Source organism: Artemia sp. Qi Xiang Cuo, chromosome 2 (genome assembly GCF_049724085.1).
Source record: "Artemia sp. Qi Xiang Cuo chromosome 2, ASM4972408v1, whole genome shotgun sequence".
Classification (NCBI taxonomy): domain Eukaryota; kingdom Metazoa; phylum Arthropoda; class Branchiopoda; order Anostraca; family Artemiidae; genus Artemia; species Artemia sp. Qi Xiang Cuo.
In genome coordinates, this window is record NC_142795.1 from 18354774 (window position 1) to 18378059 (window position 23286).

At 34.6% G+C, this 23286-nt stretch overlaps 1 protein-coding gene across 4 annotated transcripts in view; it reads left to right on the forward strand.

The window, feature by feature from the left end:
- Rab3-GEF (Rab3 GDP-GTP exchange factor) overlaps positions 1-23286 on the forward strand; it is a 231527-nt gene that overhangs the window by 173627 nt on the left and 34614 nt on the right. For all 4 annotated transcript variants that reach the window (XM_089099430.1, XM_089099420.1, XM_089099424.1 and 1 more), the window contains 4 exons: positions 3405-3602; positions 8447-8668; positions 13289-13551; positions 18359-18606. In XM_089099430.1, coding sequence (XP_088955556.1) covers positions 3405-3602; positions 8447-8668; positions 13289-13551; positions 18359-18606 — 931 coding nt within the window. The remainder of the gene's footprint in view (positions 1-3404; positions 3603-8446; positions 8669-13288; positions 13552-18358; positions 18607-23286) is intronic.

The window sequence follows — 23286 nt, forward strand, 5'->3', positions numbered from 1 at the left end:
TCAGTGCCAAATTGTGCCAAAAACAATTAATTCATATTGTGCCAAATAGAGTGCTTCTGGCCACCTTATTGTACAATAACACAAACAAGCTCTTTTGACGTTAAAAGTGTAACACGTTAAAATTTAATTCGAACATAAATCTCCGCATATGAAATGCCTCACAAAGCGCTCGTTATAAGTTTTTATTGTTTAATAGAATAGCTCTTTTGAAAGCACTAAATCAAACTTGTAGCGTAAAGAGCGAGGTATTGACTTGGGGGAGAACCCCTTTCATATACGGAATAATTTCTGTTCATTTTAAGTTCTAATGTTGCTTCCTTACTTTCAGTTGAAAAAATTTGTTTTTTAAAATTTAATTTCTGATCATTTTTGAATTAATGCTGGTTATAATTCTGGCGCACCGTGCATAAATCATTAAAACGAAATTTGTCCCTTAATCCCACTTTTATTTAGTTAAATGGCATCCTCCAAACTTGTGAAAGATTACTCCCGAACGTATTTATCCGTACTACCTCCACGCAACCCCCGACCCAACCACGTAACGAACTTCTATACTCATGATATTTTTAATAGGTATGTTAGGGGCTTCGCCCCGTAGTCAATACATACTATGTAAGCTAATGGGTCAAATTTTGTTCATAATTCTTTAAGCATGACCCTTTAACCACATAGGTCACTGTTGAGAATAAATAGCTCATCATGAAAAGTTAACAATCTTTGACTTAAGAGTGAGGTATCGACTATGGGCTGAACCCAATCAAATGCGCAATATTTTCTGTTCATTTTAAGTTTTAATTGGGCTCCTTACTTTCAGTTGAAAAACTTTTTTTTATATTTAATTTCTGAGCTTTGTGGATGATGCTGGGAAATCCGGTATGCCCTCCATAGCAATGTTCCTTGGCCCACTGAAAAATGGCTACATGGAGAGATCCTCCCATATAATTTCCATTCCAATGAGCCCTCCCACGATATTCTAGGACCACTGGGTCGATACGATCACCCCTGGGGAAAAAAAAACAACAAAAAAACAAATAAACATGCATCTGTGATCTTTCTTTTGGCAAAAATGCAAAATTCCACATTTTTGTAGATAGGAGCTTGAAACCTCTACAGTAGGGTTCTCTGATCCGCTGAATATGATGGTGTGATTTTCATTAAGGTTCTATAACTTTTATGGGGTCTTTCCTCCTTTTTTTAGAAAATCAGCCAAATTTTCTCAGGCGTGTTACTTTTGATGGGTAGGACTAAACTTGAAGATACTTATATATTTGAAATCAGCATTAAAATTTGATTCTTTTGCTGTATCAATTGGTATCAAAATCCCGTTTTCTAGAGTTTCGGTTACCATTGAGCCGGGTCACTCCTTACTCACAGTTCGTTACCACGAACTGTTTGATATTTTGTTTTAAGTAGTCTGCACCTTAACTACACAGAATTCTTGTTGACACTTATCGTGACAAATTTTTTTTGGACACGATGTGCAAAGACTAAGTTCTCGCTTCGTAATTAAAGGTTTTGAACCTGAGCTTAAGAGGTACTTGCGGAGAGAACAAGTTCGAAGACCCTCGCCAGATCATAGTAGAACTTCGAGATAATTATGAGTCGACTACTCAACACTTTTTAAAAGTTTTAAGCATTAGGAATGATCCAGGAGGAATGAAATTACCTGCCATAGGAGTTGAAGCATTTATTTGTAAAAACGAATATAGAATAAGCGAGGACTTATTCAGGTTTCTTTTGTGTTTTTAAGTTTTGAATTTTATATTGTTATTATTCATTCATGTTTTTCAACTGTTTATTGATTTTCTATCATAATACTTCATCTTATCATTTATTCATGTTATTTATATATTCTTAATAATTTGATGCTTTCAGTTTGTTTTTAAACAAAAGAATTTTCTTTTAGTAGCTTTAGAACACTTTTGAATAAGCTATACCATGAGATTTTTAAATTTGCGCGAAAATTCTAATTAAGTGTGGCATTTTTAGCATTTTAAAGTTTATCTGGCATCACTAACTGATTATAAAGTTTATCCAAAATGTAGTCAAAATGTGTTTTATTATTCCATTTTTACATAAAAATATCTACCGCACAATTGATGATGTCTGATAATTCCCAGTTAAAAAGTATTTCTCCTATTAAAAACAGTTGTGAGATGTTATAAAACAGGTGCTTGGAGCCTGAAGCCAAGCGACTATTCCTCATTATATTGTTGGTAGATTTTATTGAAAATGTAATTAGTCTTATGCATAGTTTTGGCGAGTCCACATTGTTTTTCTGTCGCGGCTGGAGGATTGAGTTTTCACTTTCAGTATTGTTTTGGTGGGGGTGGTGAGAGGGGTGAAGCGAGATACAAATGCGCAAATATTATTGATCAATTTTTGGCTTTGGGATTAGGTTGAACCTTTCACGAAAAGTCTTGTTTGGCAGACGGATGTTAAGATGACTTCAAATTTTGTGTTTTTGGGGAGGGGGTGAAATGTTTTTCTCCGATTCTCACGAAATTGCTACACTGTTGTCGTTTTTTCTGCCTAGGCTAGTAAATGTTTTTTTCTTATTATTACAATAATAAAACATCACAACAGGTATCATAACAGGATGGACTGCACTATCCTAGATAGAGTGCAATGCCCAGTTTTGCTGCTCTTCTAAATGTAAAAGATATTCGTCTATAAGTTGATTTATGTTACATTTTTATTGGTTTGTTAATTGTGAGATAATTTTCATTTTATTGTTATCTTTTTTTCTTTGGAAATTTTATTTTATTGTACAAGAACGCTATACATAAATTGTATACAAAGGAGACAGAGAGGTAACTCCTTAGGTCTCTCTTATTAGTAAAGAAAAGGAAAAAAAAATTTACATTTTCCGTTAATATTACTTCAAATAGAAAGGAAAGAAGAAAAAAATAATTCTTGATTTGAATTTGAAATATTTTGTGTTTATTTTGTATAATTTTCATCGTTTTTTAAACAAAATAGTTAGCTCTTGTTTGTTTCCTTTCCATATTTATTTCCATATTAGTTTGTTATTCTTCTTTAATTATTTTGATTTGCTTTGAGAAGAATTGTGGATTAGAATTTGAAATGTTTTACATTTATTTTTATTGTTTTTAATGTCTTCTTCTAAAATAGTGTCCGCATTTTTTTTTATCCCTATCCATTTTCGTTTTATGGTCCATTTATTTGTCCCTTTCCATTTGGTTTTTTAATTGGCCATTTTTTTATTATTTTTTTTTATGAGAATTTTGGATTTGGATTCGATATATATTTTTTTTACTGTTTTTTTTTTTGTTAGTAATTACCCTCTTTTTGTGCCTTCCATTTAGTTCAAAAAGAAGATATACTTGGCGTCCTTGAAAATGAAATAAAATACGGCCAAAATTAATCTATTTCTTCATTAGTGTGTCAGTCGTCCGGTTTGGAAGGGAATGCTAAAGCTGATACAGGGCTGTGCAGCTGGTTTGGAAGTCAGTTATAATAATCATACTCCTGGAGGAATAGCATCTACTTTTCAACTACTTGAAGTTGCTCATACACATTATTGGAGTAAAGATCCAGCAGATTTGAAGTCTGATTTCACACCCAGGACTGTTTCCCAGGTAAAAAGAAGGACTACATTTAATATTTAAAAAAATAAGAAAAAAATTTTAAATTGTTTTTTTAATATGTAAAAAAATACGAAAAACTGAGAAAAAATCTAGGAGGAGGAGGTTGTTTATTTTATAGAGGTTGTCGTCTTGGATATAATTTATACCTTGAAAAAACAGAAATGCGTAAGTTGCTTCAGATTCAAAACCAGCAATGGCTGATTTTATACGGTGAAATCATTTACAACGCTTAATAGTCAGTATCTTTGTTTAAGTCTAGATACCATGGTAATACTATTTCTTAGGCTGTAAAAAAGGTCATTCAAAAATTGTTTATTCCTCACACAATAATAAAAACTAAGAATTCTTTTCAAATTATTTATAAATTTTGAATTTAGTTTTTTAAGTTCCTGAAATATTTAGATTTTTTAAGTATCTTCCCAGTTTTCAGTTTTTATTCCTATATTTTCAAAATCTGTTGTCTGAGTTGCAATAGGTTAGACCAAAAACCTAAAAAAAAATGCTTAAAATTTTGTTTGTATCCATTTTTGTTACGTTTTTAAGAGTCAGACAAACATTTCACTCTATGTTATTATAAACTGAAAGATTTTTTATTGGGCTTAGGGCTTATCTAAGGGGGTTAGATATCTCAGAATGTGAGTTTAATGGCTCTTTGGGCCTTCGTGGGATAAAATAACTTTGCATCACAAATTTGCGAAAAATGACATTTTTTATGGCGTTTTCTATTCTATTTTCTATTCCTCCCCCCTTATGGGCGCCCGTGGAGTGTTACTATAAACAACAACGCCTACGAGGTATGAAGGAAGCGGGTAGGGTTAAGCTTTCTATTAGAAAACCCAAAATACAAAGGAATCAAACGTTTCGTAATTCTCTCTAGTTTCTTAAAATCTGTTGACTAATTTCCCAAAATTTGTCCTCTCAAGTGAAAAAATCATATTCTCAAATTTCAAATTTTGTTTTTATCAATTTTCAAATCATGCTCTTCTAAATTCTTAAAATGTTTCCTCTCAAATTAAAATGTAATTGTAATTATAACTATAAGATAGTGGTCTAGAGCTAAGTAAACGTTGCTGTATTCAAACCATCATTTTAATCAAATTAAATCAAACCAACTGGACCGCGTTTCCTTGACTTGGAAAAAGTTAAATGACATTATTTTACTGACAAAAAAAAACCGTCTTTACGGGTTAAGAGATCGCTTCTTCAAAGTCTCTGAACAGGGGTAAATACTAAAACTAGATAAGCTAAGAAATAAAACATAGCCGAATATGCATATTGTTTCATAATTATATAATGCCCTTTGTAGATTGCGTTCATTAGAAGTTATGACTATAACAACAATTTTTCTGTAAAGAAATGACCTTCAAAAATGACAGAATTTTGTCAGAATTTTGCCAACAGAATTTTGCCAACATAATAAAGAGAAAGCTGTCGATATTTCGGACCAGTGTTCATAATCCATCTTCAGTGCTTAATTAAGAGGAATAAAGTTTTGAACGATAAAAAAAACTGTATAAGTCACTATAAGCAATTACGGTGGCATCTTAAAACCACAAACAAAACTTATTCAAAGTGTCTGTCCACTGCAAATGAATCATAGAAAGTATTTCTACACTTCTGATTTTTTTCATCCATTGCTGGTTTATTCAGTAATTGAGCTTTGTTTACAAAATTTGGGCTTTTTTTCAAAACGCGCCTCATGTTTTCGTCATTTTTCGTCATTTTGCGTTTTCCTCATTTCAGTTCTTTGGGTTTTGTTCTTTTCAATTAAGTACTTGGCGGGATAGCAATATCTGCTATTTTCTTTTCTTTATATCGGCCTAATCTCGTCAGTTTCTTTTGATATTTTTCTTCGATTTTTCATTCCGACTATCAATGGATAGTTGGAAAATTTTTCCAACCCAAAATCAGTGGGTAGTTAGTTCTTTTAATTTCAATAATTTCGTTTTTATTCCATTTTTGCATCTGATTACAAGAAAGGGAAAAAAATCCTTGATGTGTCGAATGATAAAAACCAAAGGTAATTTGTTTAATTGTGAACTCTATCGTGCAAAATATAAAATACATTTCTTTTGTTGATTTTTATTTGAGAAGTTTGAAGGACTCAGCTGACCTAATATACGTAGCTTTTGTTAATTTTAAAGAATCTCCATTGAAATTGATTCCAAAATTGGAATTTGAAGTAGCCAATCAGGATTGCTAAATAATGATTATTTATTATCTCATATTTTTACTAAGAAATTATCATAAAAATATATAGCTCTTCGTATAATTTTGAATTATCTTTACAAAATAATATATGAGACCACACTAGGTCAGCATAACAAAACAAGAAACTTATGACACAGAAGGAAAACAATTTCAATCCCAGAAAGTAAACGAAAGAGGAAAATACAAAAATTTCGGCCGAGACCTCGTCTCAGCAACCTTCAGTGCAGGGAGAAGAAAAATAAATAGATGAAAGTTGACACGACAAAATAAGAAAAGAAACTTTAAAACAAAAACTAAAATAGTTAAGACCACTTCTCGATCAACGGTGAAACGGCAGTTGAATAAATGGAGGATTATTAAAGGGAAGAATGTCAGCTAGGATCTAGGAAGTAAAATTAGACTGATTATATGTACTGATGTGTAATTATCTGAAAATTATATCTATGATTGCAGAAGTCAGAAGATAAATATGAATCAGAAATTCTTGAAAAGGAGGGCGTAAAAGGTGGTTCCACCAGAATGCCTCTTTTGAATGTAATAGCTTCGAAAAGTAATGATAAAGTCTTGGGGAGAACTTTTTCGCCAAGAATATGAAACTTTTTCTCCAGGGATATGCCGCATCTGATTTTACTAAAATTTGTGTTAAAAATAAAAAGGATGGAAGCTTTGTTCATTATAGGAAGGTTTGCCATCCTAAACCAGTTCACTACTAACAACATCATATGACATAACACTGTTCTTGCTTCATTTCTTAGAGCTCGTTGCTTTTGCCATCCCATTTGCCATCCCAAATTAGTTCACTACTAATGACATCATATGAAATAACACTGTCCTTGCTTCCTTTCTTAGAGCTCGTACTTTTGAGAGCTCTTAGAGCACGTTGTGCGGATGAAGGATGACAGATTGCCGAAGATTGTTCTTTTCGACCAACCATCTAGGGCTAAACGGAAAGCAGGTCGTCCTCGTCTGGGGTGGGAGGACGTCATAAAGAAAGATTTAAAGAAAATGGGAACTTTGCGGGAGGGTGCAAAAATGGAGGCTTTGAATAGATTGGGATGGAGGAGGAGCGTGCTTAGCTGTGCTGGCCTCAGGTGGCTTGAGGCTGCAGTGAGTTCTTATTAGTAGTAGTAGTAGTAGCATTTTTTAATCCCCCCCCCCCCGCGTACCATCCAATGGACAAGGCAGTCATTAGTTTTCATAGGTTTAGCCCAGTTATCTTAAGTTTGACACGCCAAGACCTTAACAAGAAGCACAGATTTTTTCGACTGTCTGCTTCAATTTTAACGATCTTCTTGGGGATGGTACCCTAAAGGTTACTCTGTCAGCTTATTCAAGACAAGATTAAACAGACATTTACAGCCTCATTTTAGAATGAGGTAACAGAATAGTGGTATGTACGATACATGGAGTCATCTATCGTTGCGAATGCGAAATCGTTGCGAAACTAATATATGAGACCACACTGCCTCAGCATAACAAAACAAGAAACCTACTACACAGAAGGAAAACAATTTGAAGTTCAAGTTCCATTTATTTTCATAAATAACAATAACAAAAACAATATCCCAAAGGGCTCAATGGCCCGTTATTTGGGAAACGACATAGAATAAATGACTAATATTAAAACTTGGCATAAACAATACTAAACAATGTCTAATTTATAAATCTATAAGGAAAAGAAGTCAAATCACCGACAGTCCACACGAAACAGCGACCCTCCTATCACCCGGCAATAAAGAACAAAATAAAATACTCTACATCATCGAGGATCCAACGTCAACAAAACAAAACAACACAACAATTTCAATCACAGAAAGTAAAAAAAAGAGGAAAATACAAAAATTTCGGCCGAGACCTCTTCTCAGCAACCCTCAGTGCAGGGAGAAAAGAAATAGATGATAGTTCACACGACAAAATAAGAAAAGAAACATTAGAAACTTAAATAAACATAACCATTCTGGTTATTTTAGGACAGGATAATACTTTATTGATAAATGATTAGCACAAGCTAAAAAATAGCTAAATCCACGCTTTAAGTAAAAATGATGTTAAAATCAGAACAAGAATCACAAGCATAACCCGAGTAAAAAATCATTAAGAATAATTAACAGTTGCTAATAAATCATTAAGAGAAATAATTAAAATCGTTGTTTGTCACTACCTGTAATCTCGGATGGATGTGTAATCTGCATGCCGCTTGAGAAATGTGAACGGACCAGCCTCTGATTAGCAACCATTGTTGTGAAAGAGGGAGAGAGAGTGAGAAAGAAAAAGAAAGACCGAAAGAGAGAGACACCTTATAAAACTTTAGCCTAGCCGATTCAGATTAGTTAATTATCTTAACTCCAAGTTTTCAGATATAATATGGCTAAAGAGCTTTTTGGGCGCTGACAATTTAACGAAATTTGTTGTGGATTGTTGGCTTTACGTTTGACATATCCGAAATAAAACCCTCTCTACTAGTTTAACTGCTATTATAATAGATCTAATCAAAAAGATATCTACTGAAATGCTCCTCTTCCATGATATGCTTTTATTGCAACATTCGAGACTATTTTGCATTTACGGTAAAAATACTTAGCTGCTTGATAAACAGAAGCAAATTTATGTTGTCCTTTTTCTAGGGGTCAAGCCCATACAGTAGCCGAGATAACTTGAAAGCAATAGCCAGTCCCAGTGACTCAAAACCCACTACTCCTGATAGTTTCCTACCTAGTAGTCAGGATACTTATGTTCTGCACCCTCCAGTGGATGACAGTGGTCATATTGTTACAAATCCTAACTTGCTTCGAAGCCAGCCAATTGACGCAAGAGTAACTGCATCAGATAGTGAAATTGATAGAATGGTAAGGAAAACAAACATAATTATTAAAGACAAGTAAAATAAATGTTGAGATAGTAGTGACTGACAACGAATTAAGAGGAAAAATCGGCACGAGGAAACGTAGTTGTTGGAAATGTGTTGATCAGAAGATACATTGATTCATATGACATATTCCTACTTATCTTCTTGTTATTTTTTCTGTAAATTAACTAACTAAAATGCAAAATGAAATAACAGGAAATAGACATAAGGTTATCCCTAGCAGATAATGAAATTGAATTGGTAGGATTTGAAATTAAAACGGTAAGAGATTAGAAATAAACATTAAAAGATAAGTAAAGGTGGGTGTCTAACTATGAAGAACAATTAGCAAATAGGGTGAGTAATCGAAAGCAGCTGTGATGGAATTTTGAATGTTTCTGAATCAAATAATATATTAATAAGCATTTGAAATTACTGAACTGAATACAAATTAAGTATAGAAAATTGACATACGAGCTACTGTATCCGATAGTAAAATTGATAGGATCGAAAGGAAATAAATAGAAAAAGACATCTGGACGTTAGATTTTGTACTCCGGGGTGGTCAATGGATGGTAATAATTTATCTTTAAACTACTTTTACAACAAAACCTGAGGAGTAAAGTGGAACAGGAAACTAAAAAGGAAAAGAAAATAAAACACTAAAAAGGACAAGTTACACAAAAAAGGAGAAGAAAATACAAAGGCACACAAAACCGCTTCAACGTTTGGAATATTTTAAGCATTTGAATGAGGGTGAGTCCAATGGTATATAATTAAAAAAAAAGATAAAGAATACGGCATTGGATTTTAGAGTCCTTACCGGTGGGGGTGAACTCCGTTTCATGGTCCTTCGGCCAGGAAGTGGAATGGGGTTGGGGGCCAGCCATCATGTGCTTTTGCACATTCCTTCTTACCTTCCCCAAGTTTCCTCCAGTACCTATTTAGAGCTCGACCGAGCTTACAGAGTCACGCCACTAACCTCCGTTCAAATCGAGTAGCTAGCACTGCCAGGACTCGAATTCCTGTCCTCATGGATAAAGAGTCTCAATTGTACCGTACTTACCATTCGAATAGGACGGATCCTGTCCTAGGGAGTGGATAACTGAGAGATAAATTGACTGTACTCACATTTAATCGTGGTTTTGATTATCATAGGTTCACCAGTGGATCCTTGATTGGTCGAAAATGGTCGTATGACGCCACTTTTGGACAATCACAGGCAATACCTACAAAATGAATACCGAGAAACCTATAAGAGTTAAAGACAATAAGTTCTATTGAACTTGGGTTTCACGAATAGTAAAATTGATAGTATTGTAAGACAATGCACATAGGTTGTAGAAGGCTAGTAAAATAGTATGTGGAGCTAGGAATTCTCAATGAAATAGTTGTTTGTGATATATATTACTGTCTCAAATCTTGACCACTTATAACAATTCAGTTTGTTTCATACATTCAAATTTAATTTGTTTTCATCATTGGCGCCATCTTCATCTTAAATCAGTCATCCTATTCGTAAATTATTATTCACAGCTGTTCATGTGAACTTCACAATTTACGATATTTTGACTTAGTACCTCTGGAAATGGATTTATTAAAGCTCAAAGGACACGGAAAACTGACCAGAGTGGAAACTCAAATTAGTCTTGAAGGTAAAAGCAGAAACGCCATCTAACTTTACCTAACAAAATCTTGAGGCTGTTTTACTTTCTTTTTTTATGTAACTTAGTGCCAGTAGTAGCAGTCATTATTCGCTGGTTGTGCATTTTTTCTAACAATTATCCTGTTTTCTTTTCTTTTTGTTGACAACTGTTCATGTGAAATTGATAAATTTACGATATTTTGACTTAGTACCTCTGGAAATGGATTTATTAAAGCTCAAAGGACACGGAAGACTAATCAGAGTGGAGATTCAAATTAGTCTCGAAGGAAAAAAAGCAGTAAACGCCATTTAACTTTACCTAACAAAATCTTGAGGCTGTTTTACTTTCTTTTTTTATGTAACTTTGTTTGGTAAATTTTCCGACTAACTTACTAGTGAGATAGCTAAGAAATAGGCGTACCTTTAGAATCACAATTTCATCTAAATATAGCAATCATTTCCGACAGAAATGAAATTCAACCCGTAAAAATCAGCAAAACAGTTTAAGAAAGTGTAGCTTTCTTTTGAAGGTGTGGTTGTCTTTGGGAATCAAAACTCTGTCAGTACCTGAATTTTTACGGGGGAAAAGCGTTGTCAACTTTAACTAAGTTATTTTCCGTGATCATTTTTACGGTTCAATGTGACAACACTGGGAAAATTCTGATATTGTCTTAAAACCACATAATTTTGAGACAATCAAAACAAACATCTTTGAAAATTTCAGTTTTTCGATATGAATAGACCTAAGATGGGCTCAGGGGCCAAAATATTTTTTTTTCTTGATGTCTCAAAATGAGAGATCAGAAAAAAATAAACTAGCAAGTTACGAAAAACTGCTATTTTGAACAGTAATCTTCCTTTAGTTATTCTAAATAACTTATTCTTAAGTTATTTTTCAAATTGACTCCCCTTAGGCAAAAATCAAAGAAAAAAAACATGGAATCCCCGAAGCAGTGTTTTTAATATTTAAACTACCTACCTGTAGTTCAACTATTTGTAAATGTTAAATGTCAGTTAAGTAATTTCGTGTTAATTTAAAACGTCGTTTATCAGCAAAAGCCACTTACTGAAGATCCAGTATTGTCCTCCAATGGTGACTAAAAAAGAAGCTAGGAAAGAAATAAAATTAGTCATTTACGCAAAACAGCTATTTCAAATAGATGTTGTTCTTAAGTTATTCTTTAAATTGAATCCCTCTTTAGTAAATCCTCTTGGCAATCGACAACACAATTTCAAACTACTGAAACCACTTTTTACTGTGATTAATAATGTGGGTGGAGTATTACAAAAAATGTTTACGCTTTTTGAGCCCTCATAACATGCTTTTATGTCTCTTTAAGAGAGAAAATTGACTCTGTCAAGAACAGAACGAAGACTAATTCTCTGCCAGAGCAAATTTCTATTGCGTACTCTAGTTCGTTTTTTCTAGCCCAATCGGGTCTTATCCCTCTCAATAAAAAATTGTCTTTATTTTTGCGAATGAATTGTTTTTGGTTATTTCTGTTTAACACGAGTTTTATATATCTGTATATATACATAAACGTGTATGTATATATATATATATATATATATATACATATATATATATATATATATATATATATATATATATATATATATATATATATATATATATATATATATATATATATATATATATATATATATATATATATATATATATATATATATATATATATATATATATATATATATATATATATGTATATATTAGTGTCTCCGTGTATAAATGTTACAGTGTGTGGTAGCCTCCTTCGTATTTTAGATAACCCTGAATGCGATACTAAAAACTAAGATTAATTAAATTTTAAACATGAATAATTTTTAAATGAAAGTAAAGAGCGGAATTAGTTCTGTTCAGTTCAGTTTAGTCTATTATAAATTTAAAATAATAACTTCGCACTCAAAATCAAATTACCAAAAAAAAAAGAAATCTTATTAATGATAATTTCTTGCCTCTAGAGATAATCTTGTTGAAAGCTTGTTGAATAAATTTTATATCATAAATACAGAATTTACAATTTTAGTTTTCTGGTATGGTAAAGGCAAGCCTTACGACAGGGAAAAGTTTCGTATTAGAGCATTAAAAATAAATTATTGCATTTTTCTTTGTCTCCTTTCTACTTTTCTGCTAAGCTTGGTCATCTATAAGACAGTTTTCTATGTGATATTAACACAATATCAGCATTACTTCTTTAGTTCATTTTCCTTCTTTGCAACCTTGATTGTTTATCACAGTGCATAGTATAGGCCGTCAGAAACTTCCCAATATTCGCCAACTTTCGCCAATATTATATTCGCCAAATAACCTACAATCAACAAGAAGGTAAAAATCGCCATACATTTGAAGTAAAAAAAAAAGCACTTAAAAAAAACACATAAAAAAACCACTTAATATGGTCCTCCTTTTTCTTGAGTGTGGGACCCCCTTGATCTCACTAAATTAATTATCTTAAATCTACATTTCTTTAATGAAATATTCTACTATTTAGTGCAGGATGGAATCAGGATGTAATACTCACTAAACATAAACAAATAAATAAATGATAATAATTAAACTTGACATTAAACCTGACTAGATTATTCTTGACCAAAACTTACAGCAGTTAAAACATGCATCGTATGATTGCAACCAACACCACCAACTCCAAAGGTCACATTTAATTGGGTATTTTGTCTCAATGCTTCAAGGTTGAATAATCTGGCCCAAGAACAATGTAAATCGATTTTATTTTTTTTTATCACAATGCTTGAGAATAAAGGGTATATTCGCTTAAATTTCAATAAACTACAAAATTCTTGTTCAAATGTGTTTAAAGACGATTGGTAAATGACCTACTTTCAATTACCAACTGGGTATATTTTTGTACTATCAAATGCTATAATGAAAGACTTAGGGGATTGGATGGGGGACATCCCTCATCTATAGGAAAACTTCAGTTTTTTTATTACCAGGGTCTGAAGCCTGGTGATTGGAGTCCACGTTCCAGTTTGGGTGTTTCGCTCCAGCCTTCAAGAAGAACGTCAAGCCTTTTGAGTTCCGCTGGGACCCCAAGTCCAGACCAAATAAGAAAATATGTGTACGAAGGACTATTAGGAAAAGAGAGATTGACAATATGGGATCAGTCTTCATTTTGGGAAGATGCATTCTTTGATGCTGTTGCTCAGGAACGGGATATCATAGGGTTGGATCAGGGACCGGCTGAGATGATGGAAAGGTAGATTATTTTCTTGCTTTATTCCCGCCTCAAACTTTCTTTCTGATCATCCACAGTCAGTTTATAACGTTATAAAATAAAAGCCAGCTTTTCTTTTCAATTGTAAGTAAGGAGCTACATAAAAACTCATATTATTCTGTATATGAGATGGACTTGCCCCTTCCTCAACTCCTCGCTCCTTGAGCTAATTTTTTAGTGCTTTTAAGAAGCTTCTTTTCACAATTCAATGGCCCTTGGTTTTCAGCAATCCTTCTTAAGGTGTTCGAAGAAAAGTCAATCTTCAGAGTAAAGAGCGAGTAATTAAAGAGTGGCAGTTCCCCTCATATACACTAATTTCTGTTCATTTTAAGTTTTAGTGTTGCTCCTTAATTTCAGTTGAAAACTTGTTTCTTATTAAATTTCTGAGCGTTTTTCAGATTATTCCCAGGCTTAGCCAAGATATGATGTGAGTTACCGGTCCCATAAACTCCCAATGTCTTGCTGTTAAATTGTATGCAAGTAAAAATCTAAATCGAGTGGTAGCGCTCTGCTTTTTCTTTTTTTCTGCTCAAGAATTAAAATTATGGACAAAATTGGAATATTTAGTCAAAAACTTTGATGAGCGATAGTTGTTTTTTAAAATAAGTTCTTCATAATTTTTTACTACGAAATTTCAGGAAACATTACCATTCAAAATCGCTGCAAACAAAGTTCCTTGTAGCGCTTGGCACAACCCAAAGAAATTTCCAGGTGATGCTCATAATTCCCCCCATTGATTTTTCTACTTCTGTCACGGTAGGCTTGTGAATGTGATATTTTATGCTACATAGAACATATTTTTTAAACAGGCGCGTTACTTTTACCCCTCCCCCGTCCTTTCCCTAGAACCAATAAAGACAAAAATTATTCAAGGGAATCAAGTGGGACTAGATATACGTTTTTATCCCTCACTTCCCCAAACGTATTCTCTATCTACCTGAAGGCTCAATGACGGTTAGGATACTTGGGCGTTAAATTGCACTTTTTGAGGCAGATGTCTCAAAAATAAGGGAGATGAGGGGTTAATTCCTACTCCCACTACGATTCCTCTTTCTATATTTATATGTATGCTCATGTAGAGTTATACAACTTAGGGGGGTAAGGGGAGGGGTTTACGTGGGTGGATCTTTCCATGGATCAATTATTTGTGAGGGACACCCTTTCTATATAAAACTTATATGTCCCCAGTGCATAACTTAAAACCCTTGCCCTGAGAGCTGTGGGGCTCTCATCCTCAAAGACATAATTTCCGGACCTTTCAATTGCGTTGAACAAAACGGCTATCTAAAAATTTTGATTGGATGTGACTGGGGAAATGGTGGGCGTGTGAGGGGGGTTAATTGCCCTCCAATCATAATTGAATGAGCTCTTTTCGAAGTTTCTACGACTACAAATGACCATTTCAATTTTTATCACATGCATTTCGGGAAAAGACAAGGTGTGTGGGGAGGGGTGTCCACCCTCCGATCACACTGAATCTTAAAAAGGGTACTAGAACTTCTGATTACCAATCCAATGAGCCCCATCTGAAGTTAATACGATCAACCTTTCTATACATACCTTATTTATGCCCCCAGGGCATAACTTACAACCCTTGCCCCGAGGGCTGTGGCGAGGGGTTGTCATTCTCAAAGACATAATTTCCGGACCTTTAAATTACGTGGAAAATGTGATTACGTGGATTTCAATTACGTGGAAATGGTGAGCGTGGGAGGAGGGGTTAGTTGCCCTACAATCACTTTCGACTATTAAAAAGGACACTAGCCCTTTCAATTTCTAATCGAATAAACTCTTTTCGGAGTTTCTGCGACAACAAATGGCCACCTCAGAATTTCTATCAGATACATTTCGGGAAAATACGAGGTGTAGGGGGAGGGGTATTCAACCTCCGGTCACTCTGAATCTAAAAAAGGGCACTAGAACTTCTTATTCCCAATCCAATGAGCCCCCTCCAAATTTTATACGATCAACCTTTCTATAAAAGCCTTATATGCCCCCAGGGCATAACTTACAACCCTTTACCTGAGGGCTCTGGGGGGATTGTCATCCTCAAAAACTTAATTTCCGTACCTTTCATCTACATTAAACAAAATGGCTATCTAAAAATTTTGATTGGATGTGTTTGAGAAAATGGTGGGCGTGGGAGGAGGGAGGTAGTTTCCCTCCAATCACTTTCGACTGTTAAAAAGGACACTAGCCCTCTCAATTTTTAATCAAATGAGCCTTTTTAAAAGTTTCTACGACAACTCCTTCGATACGAAGTACCCTGGTCTAAAGAAAAATAAAAAAATAATAAATAATACGTTGTGCCCACATCGCTCTTTACTTAAGCAGCGCTATTGTGCTGCCTATGATATGCCCTGGGATTATTTATAGTTTATATGGAACGGATGGTTGTATAAACTATACAGGAGGCTCATTTGGTTGAAAATTGAAAGTTCTTGTTCTCTTTTAAAAGTCAAAAGTGATGGAGGGCAGCTAGCCCCTCCCTCCCCCCACCCTCAACTACCTCTTTTTTCACCAAACGCATCTGATTGAAATCCTGTGATAGTCGTTTTGTTTAAAATAGTCCAAAGAACATATAACTGTGATTCCATGGTTTTACAGAGCCCCCCAGAGCCCTGGGGCAAGGGTTTTAAGTTATGCCATGGAAGCATATAAGGGTTTTATGGAATGTGTGGTCTTATAAACTTCTGATGAGGTTATTTCGTTTGAAATTGGAAGCTATAGTGCTCTTTTTAAGAGTCAAAGGTGATTTGAGAGCAACCAGCCCCCCACCATTCCCCAAACACATCCAATTCACATTTCCCCAAACACATCCAATCAAAATTTTGAGATAGGAATTTTGTTCAGCATAGTTGAAAGGTCCAGCTATTATGTGTTCGAGGATGAACCCCCCCCCCCCCAAAGCCCTCGGGGCAAGGGTTGTAAGTTATGCCCTGGGGGGGATATGAGGTTTTTTTATTGAAAGGTTGGTCGTATATACTTCGAAGGAGGCTGCTCATTGGATTGGTAATCAGAAGTTCTAGTGTCCTTTTTAACAGTCAAAGTCATCAGAGGGTCCCCCCCCCTCCACACGTCGTGTTTTCCCGAAATGCATCCAATAGAAATTTTGAGATAGTCATTTTATTCAAAATAGTTGAAAGATAATATAACAAGGCTTTTGGAGTTTTTACAAACCACCAGAGCCTGGGGGCAAGGGTTGAAATTTATGCCCCGGGTATATTTAAGATTTTTATTGAAAGGATGGTTGTATAAGCTTTAAAGGTGGTTCATTTGGTTTAAAATTGGAATTTCTAGTTCCCTTTTTAGAGTCAAAAGTGATGGAGAGCAACTATCCCCCCCCCCCCTCAACTACCCCTCTTTCTTAAAGGTTGGAAATTTTCAGAATTTTTTTTTAATTAATCAGAGAAAGGCTGAGATGGCTTGGACACATTTTTCAGATGAAGGATGACGGATTGCTAAAGATATTCTCCTGGCCATCCATCCAGGGCCAAACGTAAAGCAGGTCATCTCCGAATGGGGTGGAAATAGGTCATAACGGGGGATCTAAAAGACATTTGAACTTCTTGGGAGAGGCTAAAGAAGAAAGCTTCGAATAGATTGGGATGGAAGAGAAGCGTGAAAAATTTACTCGTAAATCCTTCAGACAATGTATTTTAACTAGTGTAGTCTTTTGAATTCGCAATCCCCGTCCCCCTTCCACGCCCATCTCCAGCAGAAATCTCTTGAGTTTTGGGCTTTATTTTATTTGACTTATATTTTTCATAAAATTTGCCCTTGTTCTGTTTTCATTCAGAGTTGTATTACCTAAAACGTCACCCCGTCAAAAACATCCTGTAATGGTACCCGATCAGTTGTGTACACAGTAGGTTTTGGACCCTCGTCTAAAACGTTGACCTTCTAAACATACTGTAATTGTATCTGATCAGTTATTTACGTAGAGGGCATCGGACCCTCTTTTTAAATAAAGGCAATACTACAGTTTCCTTTGCTGACCTTTATTTTTCTTAGTATAATTATTCATATATTGAGTTTCATTTCTTATTTTGATATTATTTGAATATTATTTGTTACTATTATTTATTATTCATGTTATTCTGCTTTTCGTTCCTGTTTTTCTTCGTTTACCTAGATAAATTTATATTCTTATTGTCATGCTTAAGCTTACTGTCATGTTTCTGCGTATTTACTGTGTATGTCTGTTGATTAAGACTTAGAGATACAACATTTTCTATTTGATAACAGGGCAGTGTATCCCCTCTTTGGTACTATACAACACAATAACTAAATTGAATCGAAAACTACAACAACAATAATAAGAAATAAGCATACAACAATACTAACCAGCAGAGTCAGAAATTTTTTTTACACATCCTAGGACTATATTCACTCATTAGGATGAGGCATGGGCAGGAGACTATGAAAATCTAAAAACTACAAATTTTCTTAATCTTATTGATCCTACATCAAACACGAATTTTGCCGTTTTTGTTGTTTTGCAGTTTTTATTTACTTATTTCGGCTTTTTATAAGAAATAAAATAGAGTAACAACTAACAATAAGGAATGACGAAACTTTCCTATTTTCGTTAAAATAGCCCTCTCCTAGTGGTTTACTAATTTTTGTTTTAAAATCGGGAGGGATTCCATCATCTGGAATTTCATAACTTACGAACACTGTTCGTAAATCCAATTTAGTAATTTCTAGTTGTGTGATAAACTTGTAGGTTAAATGGTAATTATACAAAATATTTAGGCATTTCAAATGGTCTTAAAATTAATTTCAGATATAAATCTTTGAGTGACACTGAAAGACGTCGTCTTGAGCATGAGGAAGACCGATTGCTTTCAAACTTGCTTTATAATCTCACTGCCTTCATGGTAATGATGGAAGTAAATAGAAACGATATAAGAAAGCGTGTTCGTCGACTCCTGGGAAAATCGCATATAGGATTGGCATATAGTCAACAGATCCATGTTTTACTGGATAAGATTGATGACATGTCTGGTAACGATGTTGACATTCGTCCATTAGGTAAGTCGTTGACAGCTTTTATCTTAATAAATTAAACTTCCAAGATATTCAAGCTGAAGTTTTTACTTGAAGTTTATGGCTATTGTTTTAAGAGTGAAATTACGCATAGAATATGTACAAGTGTTTAAAATATTAATCCTAGATGTTATCTTGGCAGCTAAGATTGTCAGTTGAAAACTTGAAGAAAATATGTCCTAAAAACTTTCGAAAATTTCCTAGAGTAAAGTGTTTCGAGTCAATCTTGATGGGGCTTCCCAAATCCCCACATCTTTCTATTCCTACCTCTTAGCATGAAAACACTATGATGATTACCGATCAAGAATGGTGAAACTGAGAAAACTACTGGGATGGATCCTTAAACGACCCCTGGCATGTGGTTCAAATACAATAAATATAGTGTTGACAGTGAGGGTATTAGTTTCTACCTTCTCGTGCTGCACCTGAGAGTAGTAGGTTGAAATGGGGTCTTCTACTACTAATTTCAGTCACCAGCCAGCTACTAACCTTCCTGCTCAATGGCCAACAGCAAGACAGGGAACTTTGTGAAACATACTGCCGAGATTGGATGGATTAAAGCCAGTAATGACTACCAGAATAATTTCCGGAAGGTCAGTTCCCCTTGATATAATGGGATGCCAACCGTTGAACAAGTAAGATTCAATGAGGAGCAATCTGAAGTGGTAGAAAAAAGGTTCCCTTGCTAGTACCGGTGCTGAGGATCAAGTGCAGATTGCCACTGATGGGGGGTGAGTTGTGGTTAATTCTCTTTTGAGCGACCGATGTTGCCTGCCCAAGCCGGACTGAGAATCCTGAGATAGGGGAAAACAATGGAAGCCTCTGGCACTATAGAAGAAGGCTCTTCTATAAAAGAAAGAATAGATAGACAAGCCCTGTCTCAAAATACGACACCCGAGGGGGATCAATAGCCCAGTGGCTATTAGTGCTATGTATTTTTCTTAGATGTAGGGTCAGTGGGCCTTTGTGGCCTGAGCCTTGACTCAGTTTTACGAATCTACCCATGATAATAATAAAGCGTTGGGGATTTTTTTTTTCTGGCGAATCTTGGACATTCATGTTTGACCTACCAGTCGTGGCTCATCTCAATCCTTCTATGAATTCTATTTGGTTCTGTAAATTTGAAAAAAAAGCAGACACTGATGAATGAAATAAGGTTCGATGTGCATTAAACGTCGGTAGAAGGATTCGGGTATCATGTTTGTGCTACCAGTCACGGTTGACCTAAGGACTCTGCTTGACTGTTAAAGACAAAAATAATATCTACAATAACGGTAAACTGTTTAAATTTTTACGAACTTGGTGAAACAAACTGGACATTGTGGAGCGTTATGAATGGTAAAAGGCCTTTTCAAAATGGGGGATCTGAATTTAAAGAAAATACATGACGAATATTAAATTTGAAAAAATAATAACTGCTTTCCTCTTCTTCATCCATTATAGTAGGCAAGTGTCTTAATCTAACAATAACAAAAAAAATGTTATATTATAAAATAACAAGTGGGAGATATAATAAATACTTTTTGCTAATATCAGAAGAAAACCCTTTAAACATAAGGAAACTACTTGCTTTACTACTTGTTTTATCAAACAGTTCGTGGTAACGAACTGTAAGTAAGGAACGGCCCGGCTCAATAGTAACCGAAACTCCAAAAAACGTAATCTTTATGCCAGTAGATAGATCATAAGAATCAGAATTTAATGATGATTTCAAATATATTAGTTACATCAAGTTTAATCTTACCCAAGCTGAACCCCTAAGAAAATCTACCTTGTTTTCGAAAAAAGGGGGAAACAACCCCTAAAAGTCATATAACTCTAATGAAAAATCACACCATCAGATTCAGCGTATCAGAGAACCCTACTATAGAAGTTTCAAGCTCCTATCTGCAAAATTGTGGAATTTTGTGTTTTTTGCCAGAAGAAAGATCACGGATGCGTGTTTATTTTTTTTTTCCCAGGGGTGATCGTATCGATCCAGTAGTCCTAGAATATCGTGAGAGGGCTCATTCGAACGGAAATTAAAAGTTCTAGTGCCCTTTTTAAGTAACAAAAAAAATTGGAGGGCAACTTGGCCCCCTCCCACGCTCATTTTTTTCCCGAAGTCATCCAATCAAAATTTTGAGATAGCCATTTTGTTCAGCATAGTCAAAAATCTAATTAATATGTCTTTGAGGATGACTTAATCCCCCACAGTTCCCGGAGGAAGGGTTGCAAGTTATAAACTTTGCCCATTGTTTACATATAGCATTGGTTACTGGGAAGTATACAGGTGTTTTCAGGAGGATTTTTTTTCTAGTGGGGGTTCGGGGTCGGAGTTGGGGTTAAGGGGGAGGATCTTTCCATGGAGGATATTTCCTTGGGGGAAGGAACATTTTCATGAAGGGGCGCCGGATTTCCCAGCATTATTTAAAAAACGATCAGAAATTAAATAAAAAACAAGTTTTTTTTTCAACTGAAAATAAGGAGCAACATTAAAACTTTAAACGAACAGAAATTATTACGCATATTAGGGGGTTCGCCCTCTATTTAATATCTCACTCATTACGCTACAGTTTTTTAGTACTTTCAAAAGAGCTATCTATTCTAATTAACCAGTCTGTGTGATTCAGGGGTTTGTGATTCCAACAAAATTTGAAATCTAGCGTAAAGAGCGAGGTATTGACTAGGGAGCGAACTCCCTAATATACGTAATAAAAATATCCGAATATAGAAATTCGTTACGTAAGTTAATTCGTAAGTTACGTCAGAACAAAATTTCGAGAAAGCCAAATAGCCAAAAAAAGGAAAATTAATATGCGAATTTCGTTTTAATTATTCATGTACGGTGAGCCAAAATCAAAGCTGCATTAATTCAAAAACGTTCAGAACTTAACTAAAAAAAGCAAGTTTTTTTTAACTGAAAGTAAAGAGCGATATTAAAACTTAAAACGAACAGAAATTATTCCGTACATGAAAGGGACTGTCCCTTCCTCAACGCATCGCTCTTTACGCTAAAGTTTGACTCTGTCTCACAACATTATCTTTTAGCGTAAAGAGAGAGGCGTGGAGGAGGGGACAGCCCCTTTCATATACGGAATAATTTCTGTTCGTTTTAAGCACAGTATATATAATAGTAATTATATAAACTGTGGTTTTAAGTTTTAATGTCGCTCCTTACTTTCAGTTAAAAAAACTTGTTTTTTTTATTTAACCATAAATACTTTTGCTAATAGTAGAAAAAAGGTCCTTAAAAAGCAAACGACTGCTTGCCTTATTGATACTACAGCAAATATGTAATTAACAAAGGTTTTACCTTTACATGTTTGCCCAGTATAAAAAAAAAACCAGTAAAAACAAATTAAAGAATCACAGTTCTCTCAATAGCATTGGACGGTTTGCCTCCTATGTTTTTTTTTCTCTCTCTCTTTCGGCCGTATTGCGTTAAATTAAACATAAAAAAAAACAAGTTTTTCAATTGAAAGTAAAGAGCAACAGTAAAACTTAAAACGAACAGAAATTATTACGTATATGAAGGGGATTGCCTCTCCTCAACACCTCGCTCTTTACGCTAAAGTTTGAATTTCGGCCCAATTCTTTAAGAACGACCCCTGAAATGCAAGGGCCGTTTAATTAGAGCAATAAGACGCTTTTTTAAAAGTACTAAAAAACTTTAGTGTAAAGAGCAAGGTGTTGAGGAGGGGGCAACACCCTTCATATAAGTAATAATTGCTTTTCGTTTTAATTTTTAATGTCGCTCCTTACTTTCAGTTAAAAAAAGTTGTTTTTTTTTTTTAACAATAAATACTTTTGATATTTGTAGAAAAAAGGTCATGAAAAAGGAAACGACTGCTTGCCTTATTGATACTACAGCAAATATGTAATTAACAAAGTTTTTACCTTTACATGTTTGCCCAGTATAAAAAAAAACAGTAAAAACAAATTAAAGAATCATAGTTCTCTCAATAGCATTGGACGGTTTGCCTCCTATGGTTTTTTTCTCTCTCTCTCTCTTTCGGCCTTATTGCGTTAAATTAAATATAAAAAAAAACAAGTTTTTCAACTGAAAGTAAGGAGCAACATTAAAAATTAAAACGAACAGAAATTATTACGTATATGAAGGGGATTGCTCCCGCCTCAACACCTCGGTCTTTACGCTAAAGTTTGAATTTCGTCCCAATTCTTTAAGAATGACTCCTGAAATACAAGGGCCGTTTAATTTGAACAATAAGATGCTTTTTTAAAAGTACTAAAAAACTTTATTGTAAAGAGCAAGGTGTTGAGGAGGGGGCAACACCCTTCACATACGTAATAATTGCTTTTCGTTTTAAGTTTTAATGTTGCTCCTTACTTTCAGTTGACAAAACGTGTTTTTTTTATTTAATTTCTGATCGCTTTTTAAATAATCCTAGGAAATCTGGCCCCACCTCCACATAAAAATCTCCTCCTCGCGGAAATATTCTCTAGACAATTCAATCCCGGTGAAAATTTACCCAGGGCAATTACTCTTAACCACTCCGCGCGTAAAATTGAGATGGAAAAGAGAAAGCAAGACATATAAAAAATAATTTTGTATAAGAATTCTGGACAATTCCCCCAGTGCATAATTTCCCCTGTGCATAATTTCCGCCGACAAGTTCACCCCTTGGAAACTCCCCTCCCCATGGAAAATTCCACTGTGGAAAA